General features: G+C 38.5%; 1 protein-coding gene across 2 annotated transcripts; it reads right to left on the bottom strand.

Moving 5' to 3' along the window:
- Positions 1-2,411: 2,411 nt before the first annotated feature.
- LOC149812275 (uncharacterized) lies at positions 2,412-17,264 on the bottom strand. 2 transcript variants are annotated; one of them, XM_089993345.1, is made up of 2 exons: positions 16,034-17,264; positions 2,412-2,825 (listed from the first exon to the last, which is right to left on the bottom strand). In XM_089993345.1, the coding sequence occupies exons 1-2, from the start codon at positions 17,209-17,211 to the stop codon at positions 2,816-2,818; spliced, it is 1,188 nt and encodes a 395-aa protein (XP_089849471.1). In that variant the 5' UTR covers positions 17,212-17,264; the 3' UTR covers positions 2,412-2,815. The 2 variants fall into 2 exon arrangements, with proteins under 2 accessions (XP_089849471.1, XP_089849470.1); XM_089993344.1 differs by lacking the exon at positions 2,412-2,825 and adding an exon at positions 3,073-3,592.
- Positions 17,265-22,181: the final 4,917 nt, after the last annotated feature.

The following is a 22,181-nucleotide window of genomic DNA, read 5'->3' as shown; positions in this document are numbered from 1 at the left end:
CTGCACGGGTTTTGATTTTAAACTTTATCCCCACCTCCATTCCTGTTTCATGTTCTTCATTCCCGTTCAAATGGGGCGGGACCCATTTCCTCCCAATCCATTGCCATCCTTATTCTAAATAGGTCGGAAATCAAGCCTGTTTTTATGAATTTTTCTATTTCTAAATGTGATGAAAAAATGGCAGAAAGTCAATGAACCTTACTGACCTGGGTACCTAGAGAGGCTAAAGTAAGATTCACAAAGTAGCTAGCTTAACCATCACAGCATACATCTTAAGTCGAAACTCAAGCCTTTTTCTTCCATGACCATTTACCATGTTTAGAAAATACAAAATCCAACAATAAAACACACATTTTAGAAGATACATAGTTGGCCAATTTGGCTAAACATGTGAGCCTCTAGATCTAGAGAGAAGGGTAGGTGCATCCATCCAAACAAGGGCATTTGATAAACTTCAACGTCCCCACATGCACAGGGATGGCAGTGCACCAGGGCGGGGGACAAGGTCTCCACCCCTGCTCCGTTTCAAAATCCAAACCCCCATCCTCGCACCGGGATGAATTTTAACCTCCACCCTGCCTCCATCCCCGATCCAAATGGGGGCGAGACAGAGCGGGGCCCTGTTTCCCCTTAGTCTATAGTCATCCCTTGAAGGATTAGGGATGGGGCGAGGCAAGAGAAAGTAGGGATTGAGACGGGGACGAGGTGGGATAGGGAAAAGTGTAAGTCCATCCCCGCATGAGGATAGATTTTAACCTTCATCCCCGCCTCCATCCCCGATCCAAACAGAGCGAGACGGGGCGGGGCCCCGTTGTCCCCCGCCATCCCTACACACGCATGTTTGTTAGAAAGCAAACTCTGAGAGGTGTGATGATGCCTCACATACCGATAATTATTGCAGTTGGAAGATGGTGAGAAGGTACTACTAGTCCAAGGCAGTCACGGATAGCTGTTGATTGAAAGAGATTGGATAGACAGCCTGTGATGCATATCTTGACAAGACAAATCATGGGGATGAATAATATAATCTCAGTTTGAGATTCTTCACCCTGTATAAAGGAAAACAGGAAACTTTAAGCTTCTCCGAGTTCTGAGCTCCACTCTTCACAGGACATCAGGACACTGTTTCAGGGTGGTCAGTACTCAGAGAACCCCTGTAATCCTTTTGTAGCACTGATGGCAAAGATAGTGATGGCTGTTCATGCAGTACAACCCTCATCAATGAGTTCATCATATAATAATAATTTTTTTTCTGGCAGAACCGTATTTTTATCGACAATTAATTAGGGAAATATTTTTGCAATTTCATGGAGGATCAAACATGACTCTTGCATTAACAAATTTCATCTGTTGCAACTTTTTTTTGATAAAAACATGAAAGCCATTTTAAATTTTCTCTCTCTCAAAGGGGTAAAAGGTAAAAAATAGTGAACAGAACTGTGAAAAACACTAGGTTCCACCAATACCGGACATAATACAACCAACGACATTTATGAGGCTTTTGATTGTGCGGACAGGACTGTGTAGAACGGACCGGGCTGAACACTGCTGGATGGGCATGGAGGTGTCCTAGACAAATTGATTTTTTGTCCCAAGAGTTCTGCTCCTTTTTTTTTCTTAAATGCCTCGGAACCACTGCTCCAATGGGAGGGGTGGAACACTGAGACACCACCGCTGGCCGTACAAGACACCATGTTTCAGGCATCCCACACGTCAGCCGTTTGTACCGGGCAGCAGCAACCTATAGACCACATCAACAACACGTTCAGATTAGGGATGGCAGTGGACCGGGGTGAGGGCAGGGCAGGGAAGAAGGTCTCCACCCCCCCCCCCCCCATCTCAAAATCAGGACCTCCATCCCTGCACGGGTTTGGATTTTAACCTCCATCTCTGGTGCAAACAGGGCAAGGCAAGGTGGGGGCCCATTTTCCCTCGGTCCATTGCCATCTCTAAAGAAGGATCGGGGATCGGGATGGGGCAGGCAAAAGCGTAAGTCCATCCCTGCACGGGTTTTGATTTTAACCTCCATCCCCGTTTCATGTCCTCCATCCCCAGTCCAAACGGGGGAGGCAGGGCTGGGCCCAGTTTCTCCCCGGTCCACTGCCATCCCTAGTTCGGATTGTTGTTGCTTGGGATACTCGGGGTGCGTCACTTTTTCAATTACATAAGTTGCCACCATTCGCACAATCTGGTAACCCAACGTTTTAGACTTGCCCAAAGAAACAAAATTTCAACTTTCACCACCGTGGCCTTCCATGCTTGATAGCCTTGATGCTCCCAAAGATCAAACATTTGTAGGACAAATAACGTTTCCATGATACCCTGTGTATTATGCATAAAAAATCACAACCAACCTCCACCAAATTAATGTGTACATTATTGCTTAGATTAGAAACCATGAGACAGGAAGAGAGAGGAAAGTGAAACTCTCATAAAGCAAATATTGAAAAATAAAAAGAAGCAATCAAAGTTTGAAAATTAGGACCATACAACACTCGGTTATTTTTCAATAGTCTACAAGTGAGTTCTAAGCATGTGAGCAAACGACGATGGTTAAGATTCCGATGTAAAGGCACACTTCATCTCTTCTTGAGGGTATCTATACAAAACCGAAGGAAAGGATTCAAGAAATGTGATTCCAAGCAGGTGGACAACAAACAAAACCACATTTCAAGTGTGAAAGTATTGAGAAATAAGAATGTCATTCTTTGATAACAAAGCTAAGGGCACTTCGATAAAGAGTGGACATGAAACAAAGGAGCCTGCTGCATGTTCCAGGATTTCTCTGCCACTGAAGGAAAATGATAAGCAAAGCTCATTCATCCCTGAAAGTTAACAAGCACCACATCATTATATGTTGTAGAAAGTAGAAACTGCTAGTCATACTACGAAAGGTAATCTTCCAAGTATGGGAATTGCACCTATAAGACGCACCACAGCCAATATGGAGCAACAAATATAGCACAGCAAATCCAAGTCCCAGGAAAGATCAGAAATTTTTTCTTGGAATTCCACAATAAAAGGAACTTACTCAACAATAATACATACATCAACGTCTATAACAAAAGCCAGAAATTACACTTGAAATCTACTAACAAAAGCCTCCCAAGATCCTCAAGCATGTTATCAATGCTAACAATTTCGAAACACAGAGCTGTTAGGCTGGCAGCCTATGGATGATGAGACCCTGGGCTGGGATTCTGTTGTTTGATGCGTGTGAACACCTAAAGAAGTTACAGAAAGCATTCTCATATTGAAAATACTACATAGAGAACTTTTGCAAAAAGGAAACAGCTCTTGTAACCTTCAACTGCAGTTCAGTTGTGTGTGTGTGTGTAAGTAAAGCTAAAAATCATGCATACTTTTACTCTCTTGAAACTTCAAGCCAGACCATAGGTTCCAGGTCATACAATTTAATAAATATGAACTAATAGGCCAAAGACAACCAATGATTTGGGATGACGGTCACAGTCCCAGCCATGCATTTAGCTTTTCAATATACTTCATCTGCTCAATATCTGTTCTTTCTTTGCATCCCTTCTATCCAATGTTGTGAAAAGTGTTGAGGCGTAGCGAGGCGCTCCACCAAAAACTGAGGCAAGGCGTAAAGCGTAAGCCTCAATTTTTTTTTTTGAAAACTTACAAAAACTATAAATAAAATATCTAAAAATACAAATAAATACACAACCAATAAGAAATAGAAAATCTCAAATAAATACTAAAAAATATGAGATTAACACGTAAAAGTAACTGATAAACTGATTATATCATTGAGAAACTAATTATATAACTTAGAAACAAATTATATAGCTGTGAAAAAAACTACACAGCATAACAGGATTAACAGCAAAATATAATGTCCTAACGCATATGCATATCTGTTTTCCACACAAATACACACAGATTTATATAATTAATTAAATATATAACATATATAATTGAAAAACTGATTATATAACTGAGAAACTGATTATATAATTGAAAAACTAATTATATAACTTAGAAACAGATTACATAGCTGTGAGAAAAATTACACAGCATAACAGGATTGACAGCAAAATATACAACATAACAGGAAAAACAGGATTATGTACAGGATTGGCAGGATTAAATACACAGCATAACAAGATTAACAGGATTGAAAAAAACTACACAGCATAACAGGATTGGAAGCATAACTGAAAATAGAAAAAAGAAAAAAGGAAGGAAAAAAAAGAAGAAAAAGAAAAACAAAGAGAGTGGCGGGCGAGAGCTCAAAGGAAGAGGAGAAAACATAACATGAAAAAAATGGAAAGGAGAAAGAAAAAGGGGAAAAGAGAAGAAGATGAAGAGGAAGAGATAAAAAGAGGAAAAAAGGAAAAAAACTGTGTACCTCTCTTCTTCTTCTTCTTGTCGAGAGAGAGAGAGAGAGAGAGAGAGAGAGAGAGCAGGGACAGCGAGAGAGACGAGAGAGCAGGGAGCAAGGAGAGTGAGAGAGACGAGAGACAAGAGAGAAAAAAGGGAGGCCCCCGACCCTAATTAGGGTCGGGGGCCTCCTTATTTGCCTCCAAAAATTGGTCAAATTGGGGCTTTGACCCCATTTGGCCATTTTAAAAAAATGGATGCACCTCGCCTTGAGGCGTACACCTAAAGGGCCTTGTGCTTTTTGCATGCGCCTCAAGGGACAAGGAGCCTCACCTTGAGCGGAGGTGCGCTTTTTTGCGCCTTGAGGCGTGTTTTTAACAACACTGCTTCCATCTGAATGATTCCTGAAAGAGAGTTATCATGTCCTTCTGTGGAAGGCCCTAAGCCACTTCTTTTCCCTTCATTTCCCCTAGGAATAATCCCCTGATAAGCAACAAACCTGCCTGGCAGGGGTATTATTGACATCCAAGTTAGAATATTGAGTACAATCACGTTATTTGTGGTGTGTCAATGCAGGTGGCAAGAAGGTTTTTGGTTGTATTCAAACAGCTAATTTTTATCAGCCTATTTTGGCTATGTTTGGTGAATATTTGAAATAGCGAGGTAGAGTCATGCATTTGGGATCTTATTTCTGAGCATTTATGTTCGAAGAGTTGAGTTGAATTAGTCTTCTTTGTGTGTTGCTACATAGTGTGCTTTGTTAAAATATATGTACTCAATACCTGATAGGGGTATTTTAGTCATTCCACAGTTGTTTTAGAAACAACTGTTTTCATTAAATAAGTTATTTTTTATTTATTTAATTTTTATTTTTTCCTTTTTTGTAATTGCTCTTTTATCAAAGCATTGGGGGTCCCACATGTAGTCGTTGGACCCACAACGATCATAAATATGACCGTTGGGGGCTCCAACGACCATATGTGGGAGCCCCCAATGGCTCTCACTTCCTCTCCTTTTTTGTATAAATAGGGGGTTTCCCCTCTCTTGTATTTCATGGCTTGTCAAGCCCTTATTCAATAAATTTCATATATTTTTTATGTGTTGCCTCTTTGAAGGCTTCTAGTGTTGTCCCTTGGTGGACTATTTTTATATTCCCCATCGTGGGTTTGTGCTTGTCCATTCATTGGACCGTGTGAATTCATTAAGCATTCTTGTTATATCTTTCTGCATATTTTCTAACATGGTATCAACGCCACAGAAATTTTTAGATTTTGAAAAGCTTCCACCTCGATTTTCATGCTTCATTTGTAAAGGTGTGTTATCACCTTGTTCTTGCAAGGAGTGTTTCCTTACTTGGCTAGGTGTGTTTCATCACTTGCCAAAAGAGTGTTTTATCATGTCTCTATCGGCTACAAGAGGATTTGGTTGGAAAGAAGGACTTGAGCAACATCGTTGTATTGTATTCTCTCTCTTCTCCTTGGAGTTACTTGGTATGTATTTTTACATTTTCAAGTATTTAGCCCATGCATTACACATGAGAAAAACACTTGTTTTTCTTTATCATTATATATATATATATATATATATATATATATATATATATATTGTATGATTAAAATAAAAAACAAAATGTATGTTTTTTTGAATTTTTTAGTATTTTAATCATCATTGAACATGTTTTAAGGAAACAAAATATATGTATCATGTTTGAATCTCAAAGCTTTTTCGAAAATAACTCGAATATATATGTATATATATACATATATATATATATATATAATCATGAATTATTAATTCTAGATGGTTCGTCAATCATATTCTTATCTTAAAATAATTTGATAATGATGTCTTATTTCATAAAATATATACATGCTTAAACTTGCATACATACTTAAACTTATTGGAAGCATGTCTTTTGTATGAGACATGTGGCTTTAATTTTTGCATGAGTGCTTTTGATCTCTCTATGAGAATGTATGCATTTGGTCTCTCATATGATTTCTTTTATCTATTCATATGCTTCGGTTAAACTCTCTTGTGTTATCTTTTGTAATGAGTATTTTTGTATATTTCATTACAATAACTTTAAGATGTTTTTTCATAATACAAAACTAATTCTTAGATTAATAATGCTTGAGAATGATCCTAGATTTTTGTTCATCTCTAGTTTGATTTTTGGATGTCTTGAATACATTTTATAATGTTAACTCAATTTTCTCTAAAAATGTGTCATAATCACACAAAATAGATTGCATTATGAATAAATGATTGGCATAATTTAATAGCCTCTATATAAATTGTTGGATTATCTTTCAAGTATTCATGATTAGTAATAATTGTGTCATGAAAGGTCATTCTAAAAACTTTATATGCATTATTTGCTTAATATTTCTTGTTGTGTTTGTCTCATAATATACTTTTTTAAACTTCATTTTGAAGAATTGATTATGTTAAGCATGATCCGTGTTTATGCAAAATTGTTGTCATATTGTTGTGCATATGATTGCACTTTATCTAAAATTGATTATCTAACATTATTGGATCTTTGATTTGACTTTTTCAAATCGGCTCTCTTTATAAAATCACCTATTTGAAAAATGATTTTCGTAAGTGCTTATTGCCTTCTTATGGCATTTGTATTGTCCATCACAAACTTTATATAATGCATCAATTTTCTTGGCCTTGTTATTATTACAGAGATGTTTGTTGGGGTGAGTTATGTGCACCTCGTGTTATGTCTTTTTAGATTGTCAACTTGTACTTTGAATCTAAAAGACATGTTATGTGATCTCTGATTGTGAGTGTGGTATCACTCGTTTATTCTTTGGCCATTGAATTTATTATGGATGCTCTTAATTATATGTACCTCTGATGGATGTCTAACTTTTGAAACCATAGCGTTTCTTGATATATTGAAAAATTGATATTTTTTACAAGCCTTCTTGCCTCGATTGACTCTCCTTTTATGCCCCTCATCTAAGTGTCATCATATGTAGACAATAATTGTTTGTTCATTGTGTATGTTTTTAGCTCATTGTTGGTTGTTTGCTCTTGCTCTAGTAGCTGATACACTTATTTTAAGTGTCATTATATGTAGACAAGAGATGTTTAGTCACACCTTCGTGTGTGCTTTTTGCCCATTGGTGGCTTTGTACTCTTGTTTTAGTCGTTGAACATACTTGATTTTGAGCGTCATTATATGTAGACGAGATGTTTATTCACACTTTCATGTATGATTTTTAGTCCATGATTGGCTTTTGTACCTTGTTCTAGTCGTTGATACACTCATTTCAAGTATCATTATATGTATAGACAAGAGGTGTTTATCCACACCTTCGTGTGTGTATTTGGCTCTTTAGTGACATTATATTTATATTTTTGTTCTAGTCGCTTATACACATGATTTGTGGGTTTTTGAGGTCTAATGAGGTGATTGCTTGTAGTAGGATGAACTATTGTTGAGATTTGCATGTATCATTCCATTTATCATATGGGATTTCTTTCTAAATTTTAATCCTTACTACTTATTTCTTCCTTGCATAGAAAAATATTTATCGATAAAAGTTCATATCATTGATATGCATATTTGGAAATCACTTTTACATTTTGGCATTTACCCTATAAGGAATTTGGGTATGTTGCACATTAAGTGTTTGTGGTTCTTCGGCCTTCTAGTGGGTTTTTGTATTTTCCCAATATTTCATTCTAAGATATGTGAGTCATTATTAACTTATTTATTGATAAAATTAATTCTTTCTTCATTATTGATTTATGTGTATTGAACATGCTTTAACTATATAATGTGTGGTCTCTTTTGTGCCCTTGTGCATATGGTCTCTTTAAAGACTTACTCATATTTGTACTCCTTTGCGAGTATTTTTTTGTGCCTTTATGCACTTAGCCCCCTTGTGATTCTTGTGGGTTAATCAAGTCATCTTTGGACTTGATCTTATTAAAAATATTTTCACAAAGTCATCTTTCGAACTTGATGTTCTTTTAGTCTTGATGACATTTTCACAATTATGCATAAAAGTTATGTATAATGTATGTATTAGCATGGAGTTAAGTAGCTCTTTCTTATGCATGGAGCTTATTGCTCTTCTTCTTTTAATAAGGATTCATTGTTTTATGCCTTTGTGCACATATCTCTTTGTGGAAGTTGGTGCCCTTCGTATGCATTGTCTCTTTGAAGACATTATACATTGCTTTTTTTTTAAGACTTTTTCACATAGTATTAAAATGCTTAAGTAGTTTTTGATAAATAAAGATTCATTATCCTATTATGATCTTCCATTTAGATATTTTTATGAGATTTGTTTGAAATATCTCTTTATAGACATTTTTTTTGAGAAATTAGTATGTTTATTTCATCTTAGTGGATCATGTCCTTTAAAATAAGATAATTATGATTTACCGTCGTCCTTGAGGAATGCTGCCTTTTATCTAATGATTTGAAAAATTGTTACTATCTTATTTAAACCACTCTTGCTTTTCAATATATTATTGTTGCCACTCTTGGGTTAGAATATTTTTTTTCTTGTATACTTTGAGTCTTCCTTTGGTTTGTTCTTTCTGTGCAGGATCTTTAAGATATGATACCCTCAGCATAGAGATAACCAATGAAGAGACTTGGGGATGATCACCAATAAAGGCCTTTTTGAAGACTTAGAGTTGTACGAATTTTCTGAAATACCATAAAGAAGTAGTTTTTCTTTGAAGACTGGGACTTCTTCACTAAAGCTCTCCGTCTTTTTTTCCTACTTCACAAACTTTTGGTCATCTCCCCGTAAAGTTTGAGGGGGGTATATATATATAATGTGCAATACCCGATAGGGGTATTTTAGTCATTCCACAGTTGTTTTAGAAACAACTATTTTCATTAAATAAGTTATTTTTTATTTATTTAATTTTTAATTTTTCCTTTTTTGTAATTGCTCTTTTATCAAAGCATTGGGGGTCCCACATGTAGTCGTTGGACCCCCAACGGTCATAAATATGACCGTTGGGGGCTCCAACGACCATATGTGGGAGCCCCCAATGGCTCTCACTTCCTCTCCTTTTTTGTATAAATAGGGGGTTCCCCCTCTCTTGTATTTCATGGCTTTTCAAGCCCTTATTCAATAAATTTCATATATTTTTGTGTTGCCTCTTTGAAAGCTGCTTGTATTGTCCCTTAGTGGACTATTTTTATATTCCCCATCGTGGGTTTGTGCTTGTCCATTCATTGAACCGTGTAAATGCATTAAGCATTCTTGTTATACCTTTCCGCATACTTTCTAACATGCTGTTGGAAGAAGGCTGCTTGCATTTGTTAGGTGAAAAGATAAGAGAAATATGGTCAAATATGAATCTGTTCAGCTGATCAGAGTAAAGTTGTGGAATGAACTATACATATTGGGATTTCAGTTTATGAAAAGCGTGAATAGAAGGGGCTTGGAGATACAAAGATGGAACCAAGCATAAGCCAACTACGGGATTTGCAAATTATGCAAATGCTACTGTTGAAAAGTAAACAATGCACATTGCAGAATCATGGTTGTTGGTTTCAGTTGAACAAATCATAGATATCAATTTGACTAAATAGAAACGAAAGATGCTTGGAAGCTTTTGAAGGAAGCATATCATCATGCCAAGTAAACGAGGAAATAAAGTATCAGTTGGTCTAGGAGTTGATAGGATTTATACAAGAAAATAGATCTTTTCAAGAGTTCTATTCCTTGATTCAGCAGAAATGGAATTGTATACACCTTATGGAGTCTCCTTGTTCTTCCTGCAGTGTATGGAGTAAAACTTGCATAGGAGAAAACAACATTAGAGAAGAAGCAAAAATTGTAGAGTTTCTTATGGTGTCACGACCAGAGTTTGATGGTGAAGAAATGCTATATCTCATAGGGTAACCTTGCCTTTGCACAAGCGTTAGCTTTGCTGAAGAAATTGTGTGAAGTTTGGTCAAAGATTGTGAGAGTAGTAAGTAGGGAAAAGTTATGCTTTGCTACTGATCTATGCATCCTTCTTGGTACATCTCTCATTTCATGAAAAAGCAAGAAGTGACAAAGGATATCACAGTTTGAAATAGCTGAGGGCATTGTGCTGTGACACAGACCACTGCAGAGGTTGTATGGATATGTTTACTGCTTACAGATTAACATATTCTAATCTACTGCATGGATCTCTTTGAGATGCATTGAAAGTAGGGCTGTCAACAGGTCGGGTACCCGACCCACCAGGGTGTACCTGGACCCGCTCAAATAACAAATTGTCAAGTTTGGGTTTTGCTGGGTCACGAAAATGAAATCCCAAACCTGGATTCATATAATTTCAGAAGCTTACTTTTACTAAAAATACATATAAAACACTCGGGTTGAATTGGATACCCGGCAAAAAATATAACTGAAACACGGCCCACATATTGCTCGGGTCTGGTTCAGGTTGACCCGAATATTATTTGGGTCAGCACTATGATTTCAAAATATGACTTATCCAAAAGATCCACATGAACATTCACATAAGGGACTCGTCAAAAAAGAGTCAATCCTCAAGCACTAAAGGCAATATGAAAAAGTCAATGAAAATTATACAGTCTTCCAGAAAAACAATGATACTGTCTGTGATACATGTTTTCAATAGGCAAGTTAATGATAGCCCTTGGTGAAATCTGAAACCAAGAACCCTAAAGTTGGTTTTTTACTTATCCAACCACAAATTTTGAAACCAAGTGATGCCTGCAGTAAACAATAACAAAAATAGCAGCAGCAACAACAACAAATTCCACTACAAACCAGTGGACTAAGAATGCTTTCATGTAGGGTTCCATACCATTCATAGTCACACTTCAAAGCAATGTTGTATGTATCGTTATTTTTTAGAAAAACGATACGATACACACTCATATTGTGATACTAGTGTGTATTGTATCTGTACGATACAGGCCTGTATTAGGGATGCACAACGAACCAAGCCGACTCGGTGAAGCTCGTGCCCATAAATGAGCCGAGCTTGTACAAAGCTTTGAGGCTCAGTCTAGTATACAAGCTGAGCTTGATCAGCCTCTCGAACTTGATAAGCTCGAGTAGGCTCGATAAGGCTCGATAGCACAAATCGGGCATTTCGGACCCGACCCGACCCACCCCTCCACTTTACGGTGCCACAGACCCAAATAAAGAGCTCTCTCTCATTTAAAATGCTAAAATGCTGCACAACCAAACTCTCTCTCTCTCCCCCCTTTAAGGGCGGTGACCCCTCCCTCTCCCTCTACTTCCCAACAACAAGCGAAATAAGAGAGAGAGAGAGAGAGGAGTGTCGCTGCTGAGCGTCACCGGAGGTCATGTACCACAATGTTGAGCATTACCGGAGGCCGATCTATGTCAGACACTCACTAAAGGCCGACGCCCTCTGGTCTGCCCCTTTCCCTTTCTCTGCAACCCGATCTCTCTCTCTCTCTCTCTCTCTCTCTCTCTCTCTCTCCCTAGATCAATCAATTGAGCTCGTCGAAGATCTATGCCCTCTGATTTGCCTTTTCCCCTTTCTCTACAACCCGATCTCTCTCTAGATCAATCGATTGATCTCGCTAGAGGCCGATGCCCAGTGGTCTGCCCTTTCTCCTTTCACTGCAACCTGATCTCTCTCTCTAGACCAATTGGTTGGTTAGGGTTTGATAGTTTTTTTTAGGTTGTTTTTTAGCTTGGGACAGCTCGGTCGGCTGCGCTCATAACGAGCTTAACAAATCAAGCTCCACTCGGCTCAATACTCGACAAAAGCTGAGCTTGTACACGTAGTTACTTGGGTGAGCTGAGCTTGTACACGCCAAGCTTGTCTTGTGTGTATCCCTAGTATGTATCGTACGATACATATTGTTACTTTTTAGAAAAATGATACAATGCACACTCGTATCGTGATCCGAGCATGTGTCGTATCTGTATCGTGCAATACACCTTCAATGCACTTTAAAAAGATCTTAATCACAATTTTTTCTTTATGAGTTTTAAAGACCTCTTGAGGGTCGATTCCCTCATTTGTGTAGAGGTTATTAGAGAGGTATCCACGCACCCTAGGAGTTGTGAGAGCGATTTGTGGGTCAATCCGTGCACAAGGGAAAGGATTTTTGCGATTTCATCAAGAGTGCATTTCCACCATTTTTCCACTCAAAGAAGTGGGTTAACATAAAGAACCTTATTTTTTGTTTCTTATTGAGTTTTTTTGGGAAGATGACATCAAATGATTCAACATGGCAATAGAGCACTCGAGTAATGAGTGAAATATACTTTATGGTTTCATTTTGTCCATTTCATCATTGTTTCATGTTTTATGATTTTTAGAATTTTTGCTATTTTTTATTTTTAAAATTTTTTATTTTTTTCAAAATGTAAGTTTTTTACAAATATTTTAAATTTTTTGCTATTTTTTTATTTTTTAGATTTTTTTGTTTTTTTCAAAATTTAAGATTTTTTACGAAATGATACGATAAGTATCTTATTTTGGGTCTCACCGATTCGGGTTGCGTTACAATACTTACAACCTTGTTTCAAAGGTGTTTTTGCCGAAAATGTACAATCAACAAAAGGATATGACAATAAATTGCCTACAATATCAATGTTGTATGTATCGTACATACGCTACGATATGTATCGTATCGATGCAAGGGCACGATACAATACACACATGTATCTCGATATGAGTGTATATTGTACATGTATTGTATGTATCACACGATATGGGGTCGTATCATACCGCATCGTACGATACAATACCGGTGGGCTTTAAAAAAGGAAAAACCAGGGTTTTAAGTTTTTGGGTTTTAAAGGGCTTTTGAGGATTGAAACCAGGGTTACCGGAAGCGCCTAGCTAAAAGGGGAAGCGCGCTTTGGAAGGGCGAAACGTCGCTCTTCCGAAGCGTGGGGGGAAGCGTCCCCCTTTTTTGGGAAGCGCGCTTCCCTTTAATGGGGGACGCGCTTCCCTTTAATGGGAAGCGCGCTTCCCATCATGCTTCCCCCACGCTTCCCCTGTTTTTTTTTTTTGTATTTTTTATTTTTTTTTATTTTTTCGCTTCCCCCTCGCTTCCGAGACGCTTCCTAGGTCGCTTCCGAGACGCTTCCCGAATCGGTCCTAAGTGGTCCCACGCTTCCCCGCTTCCTAAAATTTTGAAAGTGCCTCGCTTCTCGCTCCCGCTTCCCGTATCGCTTCCCGCTCCCGCTTCCCGCTCCCGCTTCCCGTATCGCTTCCCGCTCCCGCTTCCTCAACTGGCAACCATGATTGAAACCCTCATTCGTATAGCAATACTAGACAGCTTCCCACGCACCCTAGGAGCCGTGAGACCGTTTTAGGGGGCGATATTTGCGTCGGGGAGATCTTTCGTGATTTCGTCAAGAAAAAGTATATTTTCACAATTTTTTCACCCCAAAGAAGTGGGTTCAAGAAAAAGAAAACCTCTTGAATAAAGAAAACATTCAATCAATAAATGTAGAGGGAGCTCAAGACGTAGATGACGAAGACCCCACGTATATTGGAGATGATTTGAATGTCGGAGGAGAAGAAGAAGATGATGAAGAACAAGAAGAAGATAATGATGATGATTGATGGTATACTTCTTAAAAATTTGGTTATGTATTGTAATTTGTAACTGTTAAGTATTCATAAACTTGATTTTTTTTGTTTTTTGATGAATCTTGTGGCATGTTCTTAATTGAAGATATCACTATTTTGCATTGTTCTTGTGAGATTTGATGATTGATAATGTGTTATGTAGCTCATGGAGAAATCAATGTTTCACATGTGATTTTATGGTTGCATTTTGTGCATTTCATCATTGTTTTGTGTGTTACAATTTTTTTTTTCATTTTTTACAATTTTTTTAAATTTTATTTTTTCAAAATTTACAATTTTACGATATGATACAATTCGCATCTTATTTTGGGCCCGACCGATACGATACCTACAACCTTTTATAGTATAACAAAATAATTCAAAGATATTATTAGAAATTCCATTGCTGAAACAATAGCATTTTCTCTACCACTAAAGACTATATTAGCAACTCCTTTTATACCATCAACTTAATTGAACAGTATAGATTTAGCAATATAAATAACTCCCAAGGGAAGCGACCTTATGGAAACTAATTGCCACAAACAGCAACAATTGAAAAATGTTGAAGAGAATCAAGATAAAAGATGAAGAAACCATTATAAGTGTAGATTGTTAATGGCAAACCTTTGAAGGACATGTTGACATGTATTACAAGAGAGAAAATGGGCCTTCCAAGTTGCCAGATATGACAACCATAGGATACCAACAAACGATGCTAGAAGAAAAACACATATGAAGAGTAGCAAATATATAAACCAGAGCATAAATTCACTTCTACTTCTACATGGAGAATACTAGTCAGATATATACACGTATGACTCATTAGAGGCATGAAGCAGCTTGAACAACAATAGCGTATACTTGGTGGTTCAAATTTGTGTCAGCAAACCTTCGCCAAAGAAAACTGTTGTTGATTCATCAATAAATAGTAAATGCCCAGTCCTTTCATCAGAGGCTTTAACAGAAGAAAAATGGTTGCATCATCAAAATTTTCAGATTCTGAAACATCAGATACACCCAGCTGCTTCAAGAAAGAGGGTTACAAAATTACTGGTGAAAATCTTTGTAAGGATGGACCTGTCTACCGGCATTCTTCAATTGAGACTCTTTTTCAGAAAGAAAAGAAAAAATTAGTTTCTTTCACTGCAAAATTTGTTTCCTGTCTCGTCTATATGTTACACGTAAATGAGTATCTACTGGTAGACTTACGGGTCATATTACCAGTCTCTTGAATAAGCACTTAATTCCTGGTTTTCCATTAATGGAACAACACCAGGAACCTCCATTGATGAATCTACCATAAACTTTCCGCTGGCTTCAGACCAACTGTCCATGACCACAACGTGATCTCCAGAGTGCTCTCCCGGACACCAAGCCGATAAACTCAAGCATGCTTTTTTACCAAATGAATAATGAAAACTGTTCAAAGCATGACAAACCAACACCAAATTGAGAACCAGTATTCTCTTTGCTGGGGTGCACATCATAGCCAGCTGCAGCGGGATTCTATGGGCGACAAGAATTTCTTTTTGGTGATATCGAGGAACTGTCTTTTTTTTCTTTTCTAAACCCAATAAATAAAGTCAGGTATAAAAGTTTGTTTTCGCAGCACTTACCACTCGACTTGTTTGCTGAACCAAGCCACACGTCCAAGGTCAATAAATTCCAACCCGTACTTACTGATAACAAATTTTCCTCAAATGCCAGGAAAGAACACTCTAGCAATCCAGAACAAAAATACCATCAAGTTTCCATAGTCCTAACCAAATTTCATTCAGCTCGAACAAATAAAAACACCACCATTAAAGAGAAGAGAGAGGGAAAAGAGAACACTGAAATTTCAAACTGCAACACTAAATCAAATTACTGCATCCTACATCTTTCAACTCAAAAACCAAACCAACGAAAGTGTATCTGGCTCTCTGATGTTCCTCACTAGCAACAAAATATTTCGACACACATCATAGAATACAGTCAAACAAATCATGTACATTTAAATGAGTTTGAAGTTTAACCCATCCAAGATTGTTAAACAGCAACCAGATTGTCGTAAATGGAACCAAAACATTCAAATCTACACAAATGTATCAATTTAATGAAGACTTACCACTTAATGATCCAACCAAAGAGAAAATGCTGCATGATCGGCACCTTCTCCAGAACCTCCGCCTTGTACATCTTAAGCATCCCACTATTCACCTTGTTCCACATTGGCACCCCACTGATATCGTCCAGCATTGGCGAGTGCTCCGCCAACACCCCCTTCTTCACCTTCTTCACGAATGCCACGCACGCGAGGTACATGTACTCGTGGGAGAAATTATCCAGGATATCCTGATTGTGGATCGACTTCGGCTTCATGTACTTGTGATCGATCAACTGCGACGAGCCGAATATGAATGGGAGGAAATGGTAGTCGTCGAGCCCCCAAACCCCATGCGACCCAGCCGGTTCCAGCCAGTAAACCGTCTGCAGCTTCCTCATCAACTCAAGGTACTTCACGAAAACTCTGGAGACAAGAGCCTGGTAATCCTCCTCTGCAACCACGCCCAGCCGCGCCAGGCAGTAGAGCCACGCCATGAAGTTTGTCTCGTGCCCGGTCCCATAGTCGATCCTCGTCGAATTCCCGAAACTATCAGCGAAATAAGGGAAGATCTCCACCGCGCCCGATCCGAGATCCTGGGGGAGGACCCTCACCATCAAACCCTCGCTCTCGGTAAGCCGGCGATGCCAATCTCTGTAGGCGAGGTTCCCGTAACGGGACGGCTGGTCCACCGGGGGGATCTCGTCGACCCAGCCGATCATGGAGTTGAGGATGTCGACGATGGCATTGATGACAGGCGATTCGCGGCAGGGGTCGGAGGTCTTTCGCCCGCGGATGGACTCGCTCAGGCCGACAACGAAGCCGAGGAAGTTCCTGCCGGATTCGGAGGCGTGGAAGCGACTGATGTCGTCGGGGGACTGGATGCGCTTGACGGGCGGCTGGAAGAGGAAGGGAGGGGGGAGGACGGGGACCTTCTGGGCTTGGGGAACCGGGGAGAGGATGATGGATTGGGTGTTCGGGGAGGAGAGAACGGCCGGGGCTCTGATCGGCCTGTACTGGTTCTGGGGCGGCGGGGAGGCCCACCGCGCAATGGGTCGGCCGCAAGAGAAGCAGGCACCGCCGTCGCCGGCGCCGGCGCCGGAGGAGCAAGGAGTATGGGGGATTTGCGAGTGGGAGGTGTGCTCTAGGGTTAGGGTTTCGTCCGACCGGCGCCGATCGTCTTCCCCTCGTTCGTCCGCCATTTTATTTTTCTTTCTGTGTAGAGAATCGGTGGAAAGGAAGGAGCAAAAGAAACGGCTTGAAGTAAAAGCTGAAGAGTGAGGAAGAGCTGGGTGCTTTGCTTTCTAATCGAGCTTTGCGCAGGATACCATCTGAGCCGTTTGCTTTTGAGTATGGACGGCTAGGATCTACTTTTGCCAACCCCTTCGTGATGATGGAGTCATCGTGAGGACGGAGCTTATGACTACTGGGGGCCATGAAAGGAGGCATGAACCCATTTTAACAGTAAAGCTTGTGTCCTACCACATATTTCTCATGGATATGTTTGTTTCATCTCTTTCAAGAAAGAGGCTCTGTTTCTTATGAAAGTGAGTCTTTTTCTTAGGAAAGGACATGAAACAAATGCCTCCCAAGAGTGTTACCAACTGAATGTCTGTCAATGTGTAGCTAGCGAGGAGTGTTTTTCTTTGACCTAACAAAAAAATAAGTATGATGTTGTTGGCAATGAAACCTTAGGGCTCTTATAATTGCAGTTATTATTTCATTCTAATTGGACCCAATTACCATCATTCAATACGATATTTATAAAATATCGTGGTGTATTCAACAAACGATATAATCTCGATAATATTGAAAAAACAAAAAATATCACAAATTTATTGCAAGCTTATCACACTATTATTTTTTATTTGTTAATTTCAATTATATTATATATATTTCTTTTTAAAATTCTATCTATGTCAATATCTTTACAAAAAAACAAATTTTTTAGAAAAATATTAGAATTTTTTTCCATAAAATTCCTAACACTTGATATTGGGCACAATTAATATTCCTTGCCGAAATCACATTGTAAGGTTTGTAAAATCACATTATGTGGGTGTGGAGATTCAAATGGGTAAGAATTCCAACTTGGATCAAAAGCGAGACACTATCGGTTTCATAGGGTTTATTTGAATTCATCAGGATTATTTGTGTTTTTTTATAATTATTTAGCTGGATATGGGTTTTTGGATCATGTTTTGGATCTTATTTTAGTATTGGATCTATCTTAAGTCCATAATATGATTAGAGTTTTTTAGGATTTATCTTTATTTACTATAAATATTCATGTAGAAACAGAGAAAGGAAATTGATGAATGAATTAGTGATGAATTTTAGTGAACAAAGATAAACCCTAATCCTGCTATACTAAATAATTATAAAAAACACAAATAATCAAGATGGATCCAAAAGGATCCTATGAACCCGGTAATATCCAGCTCCCGCTCCCGCTCCGGGATCATTTATGGGTTAGCTAGGAGAGCACACTGTACCCACATTTCTTTATGTCATTAAAATGCCTTAATTAATAATTATGTTGACTCTTTAAGAAGTATTCATATTCTATTACTAATGGTCATATTTACTTGGTTGACCCGTGACCACCAACAAGCAGATACACAATTGTAGAATCACTATAATATGAGAACTAAATGTATGAGCCACAATTTTTATGATTTTTTTGTTCTTTTCTCTTGAATCTAATAGTACAAAAGTGATATGCATGCTTGGTTTTATAAGAACCTGCTCTTGAATCATCCAATTTTGATGCATAAATAAATTTTTTTTAAGACTTTAAAACAATGGCTCATAATTTTCATAAATATTAAGCATTCAAAAATTGCATTTTTTTATCAAAAATACACAATCCAATGGTTGATTCCTAGCAAATTCACCATGCCAAGCACATCCACATGGTTGGATTTGAAAAAAAGTATTGGAAATGCTTATATTTCTAGTTCTCATATTCTAGTGACCCTACAATTGTATGATATCAATTAATTGTCATATATTTATTTGGTTGATTGGCGACCAAAAACAAGAAGATATATAATCACATACCCTTCTCTCAATTCACATCATTCATGACATGCACAATTCATCAGTGCAGCCTACAAAGGCAAATGACATAGATGAGATGTGGTCGATCCTCCTTTGAGCTCATCATTTTTGACGTTAGCCCCTTCACTCGACTCTGCCCTTCCCCGTGTCTCAGTATGCTTGGTAAGCTCGTAAAATGTATGATTGCACATCACACTATTATTATCACAACACATCTTGGTGGAAGAAGAAACGAGGATGCCCATGTCACATAAGAGACTTCTAAACCACACAATTTTAATAGTTGTCATCGTCATGACCCAATATTCAGCTTCAGTGGATGATAGAGAAATTTTTTGCTACTTCTTATATCTCCACGAAATGAGGGATTCACCTAAAAAAATGCAAAAATCAGTAGTTGAGATTCGATCATTGGGATTTAGAAAATTTGTCTAGCTAAATCTTTTTGGGTATACATACCCTTAAGGAAGAACCATGCTTTATTGGCTCTCCTAAATTTTACAATGTTGGCATAATTTTTAATATCAACATTGTTCATGTGGCATATGAAATGAAATGAGGATCTTCCAAACACGGACTTAAATCCGCAGGAGAAGGTGTCTAAAAAGACACTAAAGCATAACCCTTAAAAAAGGGTACAATGGGAAACAAAAGAAATAAAATATTCTTTTTATTGATATGAAAAACATCAAATGCTTAAGAAGGACAAAGTAGTGTGAATGGGCTAACGTCAAAAATGATGAGCTCAAAGGAGGATCGGTCACATCTCATCTATGTCATTTGCCTTTGTAGGCTGCACTGATGAATTGTGCATGTCATGGATGACTTGAATTGAGAGAAGGGTATGCGATTATATATCTTCTTATTTTTGGTCGCCAATCAACCAAATAAATATATGACAATTAATTGATACCATACAATTGTAGGGTCACTAGAATATAAGAACTAGAAATATAAGCATTTTCAATACGTTTGGCGTTCTCCTCATCCAGACGACACCCATGATGAGCTCAGGCTTTAGGTCAACGGTGAGCAAAACCTTATACAACGTAAACTGAATGTTAAATTTGGGCAGGCTTGCCATTACGAATCTCTGATCACTTTCTTTATATAATAGGGGAAAGCGGCTGTTACGCACGTAACTTTCATCCACCACTAATGATGTCAAACCGGGTCACCCAATGGGTTGGACCCAGATTCGTTATGTCCAACAGCCTCAACTCCTAAGAGAAGCAAATTTATATGTTGATAATTGGAGAAAGGATATTGGAACTGATAATTGGTGATTGCCATTGTCGAATCTGAGTTAGAACAAATTGACTCCTCTTGGGCAAATTTTATTTGACGAGGCTGCAACTTCACTTTCAAGCCTTCAGTTGGGCTTCGTGTGGAATTGTCATATTGTGGGGTCACGATTGGCGGAGTGGCTCAAGTCGGTTTTGACGTCCCTAATTTCTCTTAGCTAATCCGCCTTCCTCAAGGGATGATTGCTTCATGACGACGCCCTCATTTTAAATGAACTGGTTCACTCTTTGGAACGAACAGGTAGTGTTCTTTTCATTCTTAAGCTTGACATCTCAATATCTTCATGACATGGCCCTCCCAACTCATTTTATAAAAATGAATTGCGGAGCCCGTTACTACTGCCCAAATTGTCAATGGAGAACGTGGTGCTTACTTTGCCGATGAAGCACGGTTTGGGACAAGGCTGCCCTCTCTCCCCCCTATTGTTTAAGTGAGGCACTTGGTGTTATCTTTAAGAAGGCAGATGCCTCTAATTTTATTGATTAGCTTCCAATTGTTGATTTAGATTGCCCTTCGCTACTTCAATATGAGGACAATGTCTTGTTGTTTGGTGTTGCCAGCCCCTCCCAAATGATAAGTTAGTTATTATCATCAACACACCTCCTCATCATGTGCGTCTGACAGAAATTTTATTTGGGTGTAGAGACTCTTGGCTTCAGTTAGACTATTTGGGACTCAAAGTTTTGCAAAAGAGACCCCCACATGAGATGTGGTTGGCTTTGGAAGAGAAAGTTCATGCTCGAATGAAATCTTGGCACGGGTTATATCTCTCTAAACCCGGTAATGTTATCCTTATTCGTCATGTTCTAAGTTGTCTTACAATGCATCATCTAGTTAATTTTCATTTGCCCAAGAATTTTAAGTCAAGATTGAATATGATTTTCTCAAACTTTCTTTTGTGGGGGAGAGAGGAGGATAAGGTATAGAAAAGAAAGAGCAGAAGAGAGAACACAAGAAATAACGTGGTTCAGTTCAATAAGAACCTACATCCACGTCCCAAACAATCCTTGCTCCTCATATTTTTATTGAAAGCCAAGAACAACTTAAATACAAGGTAAGTTAGGCACAACCAGAAAGTAGCCTAAATCTTAACGATAGATTTGCATAGCTCAATCCCGTCGGATTCGTCGATACTCATTTGATTACTTTCAGTTTTGATATTCTTGAAATCGTGGATCTGATTTTGCTTGACAATTTCCTTGGGATGGGGGATACGGTTGTTATTCCCAGGATGACAAGGCTGATCGTGATCTGTCTTGTTACTATCTTTAGCATAACTAATCTTTCTAACAGCCTCCCTCAAATCAAGTCGTCTGCACAAGCCAAGATTATTTCTGAGTTGTTCAAATTGCCTTTTGCCAAGAGATTTAGTAAAGACGTCTGCTAATTGATATTGAGATCTGATAAACTTTATAGCTAGTTGCCCTTCAGCTACCTTTTCTCGCACATAGTGAAAATCAATCTGTATGTGCTTGGATCTGTTGTGAAAAACAGGGTTGATTGTCATATGAAGTGCACTCATATTGTCACAATGAAGTATAGGAACTTTTAAAATTCGAACTCCAAGGTCTTTAAGAATAAGCTGCAACCATGTCATTTATGCTGCTGTCAAGGCCATGGCTCGATACTCAGCCTCGGCACTTGATCGAGCCACGGTCCTTTGCTTTTTGGCGCTCCAAGACACACAGTTGGACCCTAAGAAGACACAGAATCCAGACGTAGATCTCCTTGTAGTTTGACACCCAGCCCAATCAGAATCAGAGAAGCCATATAACTCGAGAGAACTTTGAGATATTATATGCAA

The sequence above is a fragment of the Nuphar pumila genome, chromosome 17 (genome assembly GCF_984573655.1).
Source record: "Nuphar pumila chromosome 17, dmNupPumi1.hap1.1, whole genome shotgun sequence".
In the NCBI taxonomy this organism is placed as follows: Eukaryota; Viridiplantae; Streptophyta; class Magnoliopsida; order Nymphaeales; family Nymphaeaceae; genus Nuphar; species Nuphar pumila.
The sequence above is the reverse complement of the archived record's forward strand: the minus strand, read 5'-3'. Positions and strand labels throughout refer to the sequence as shown.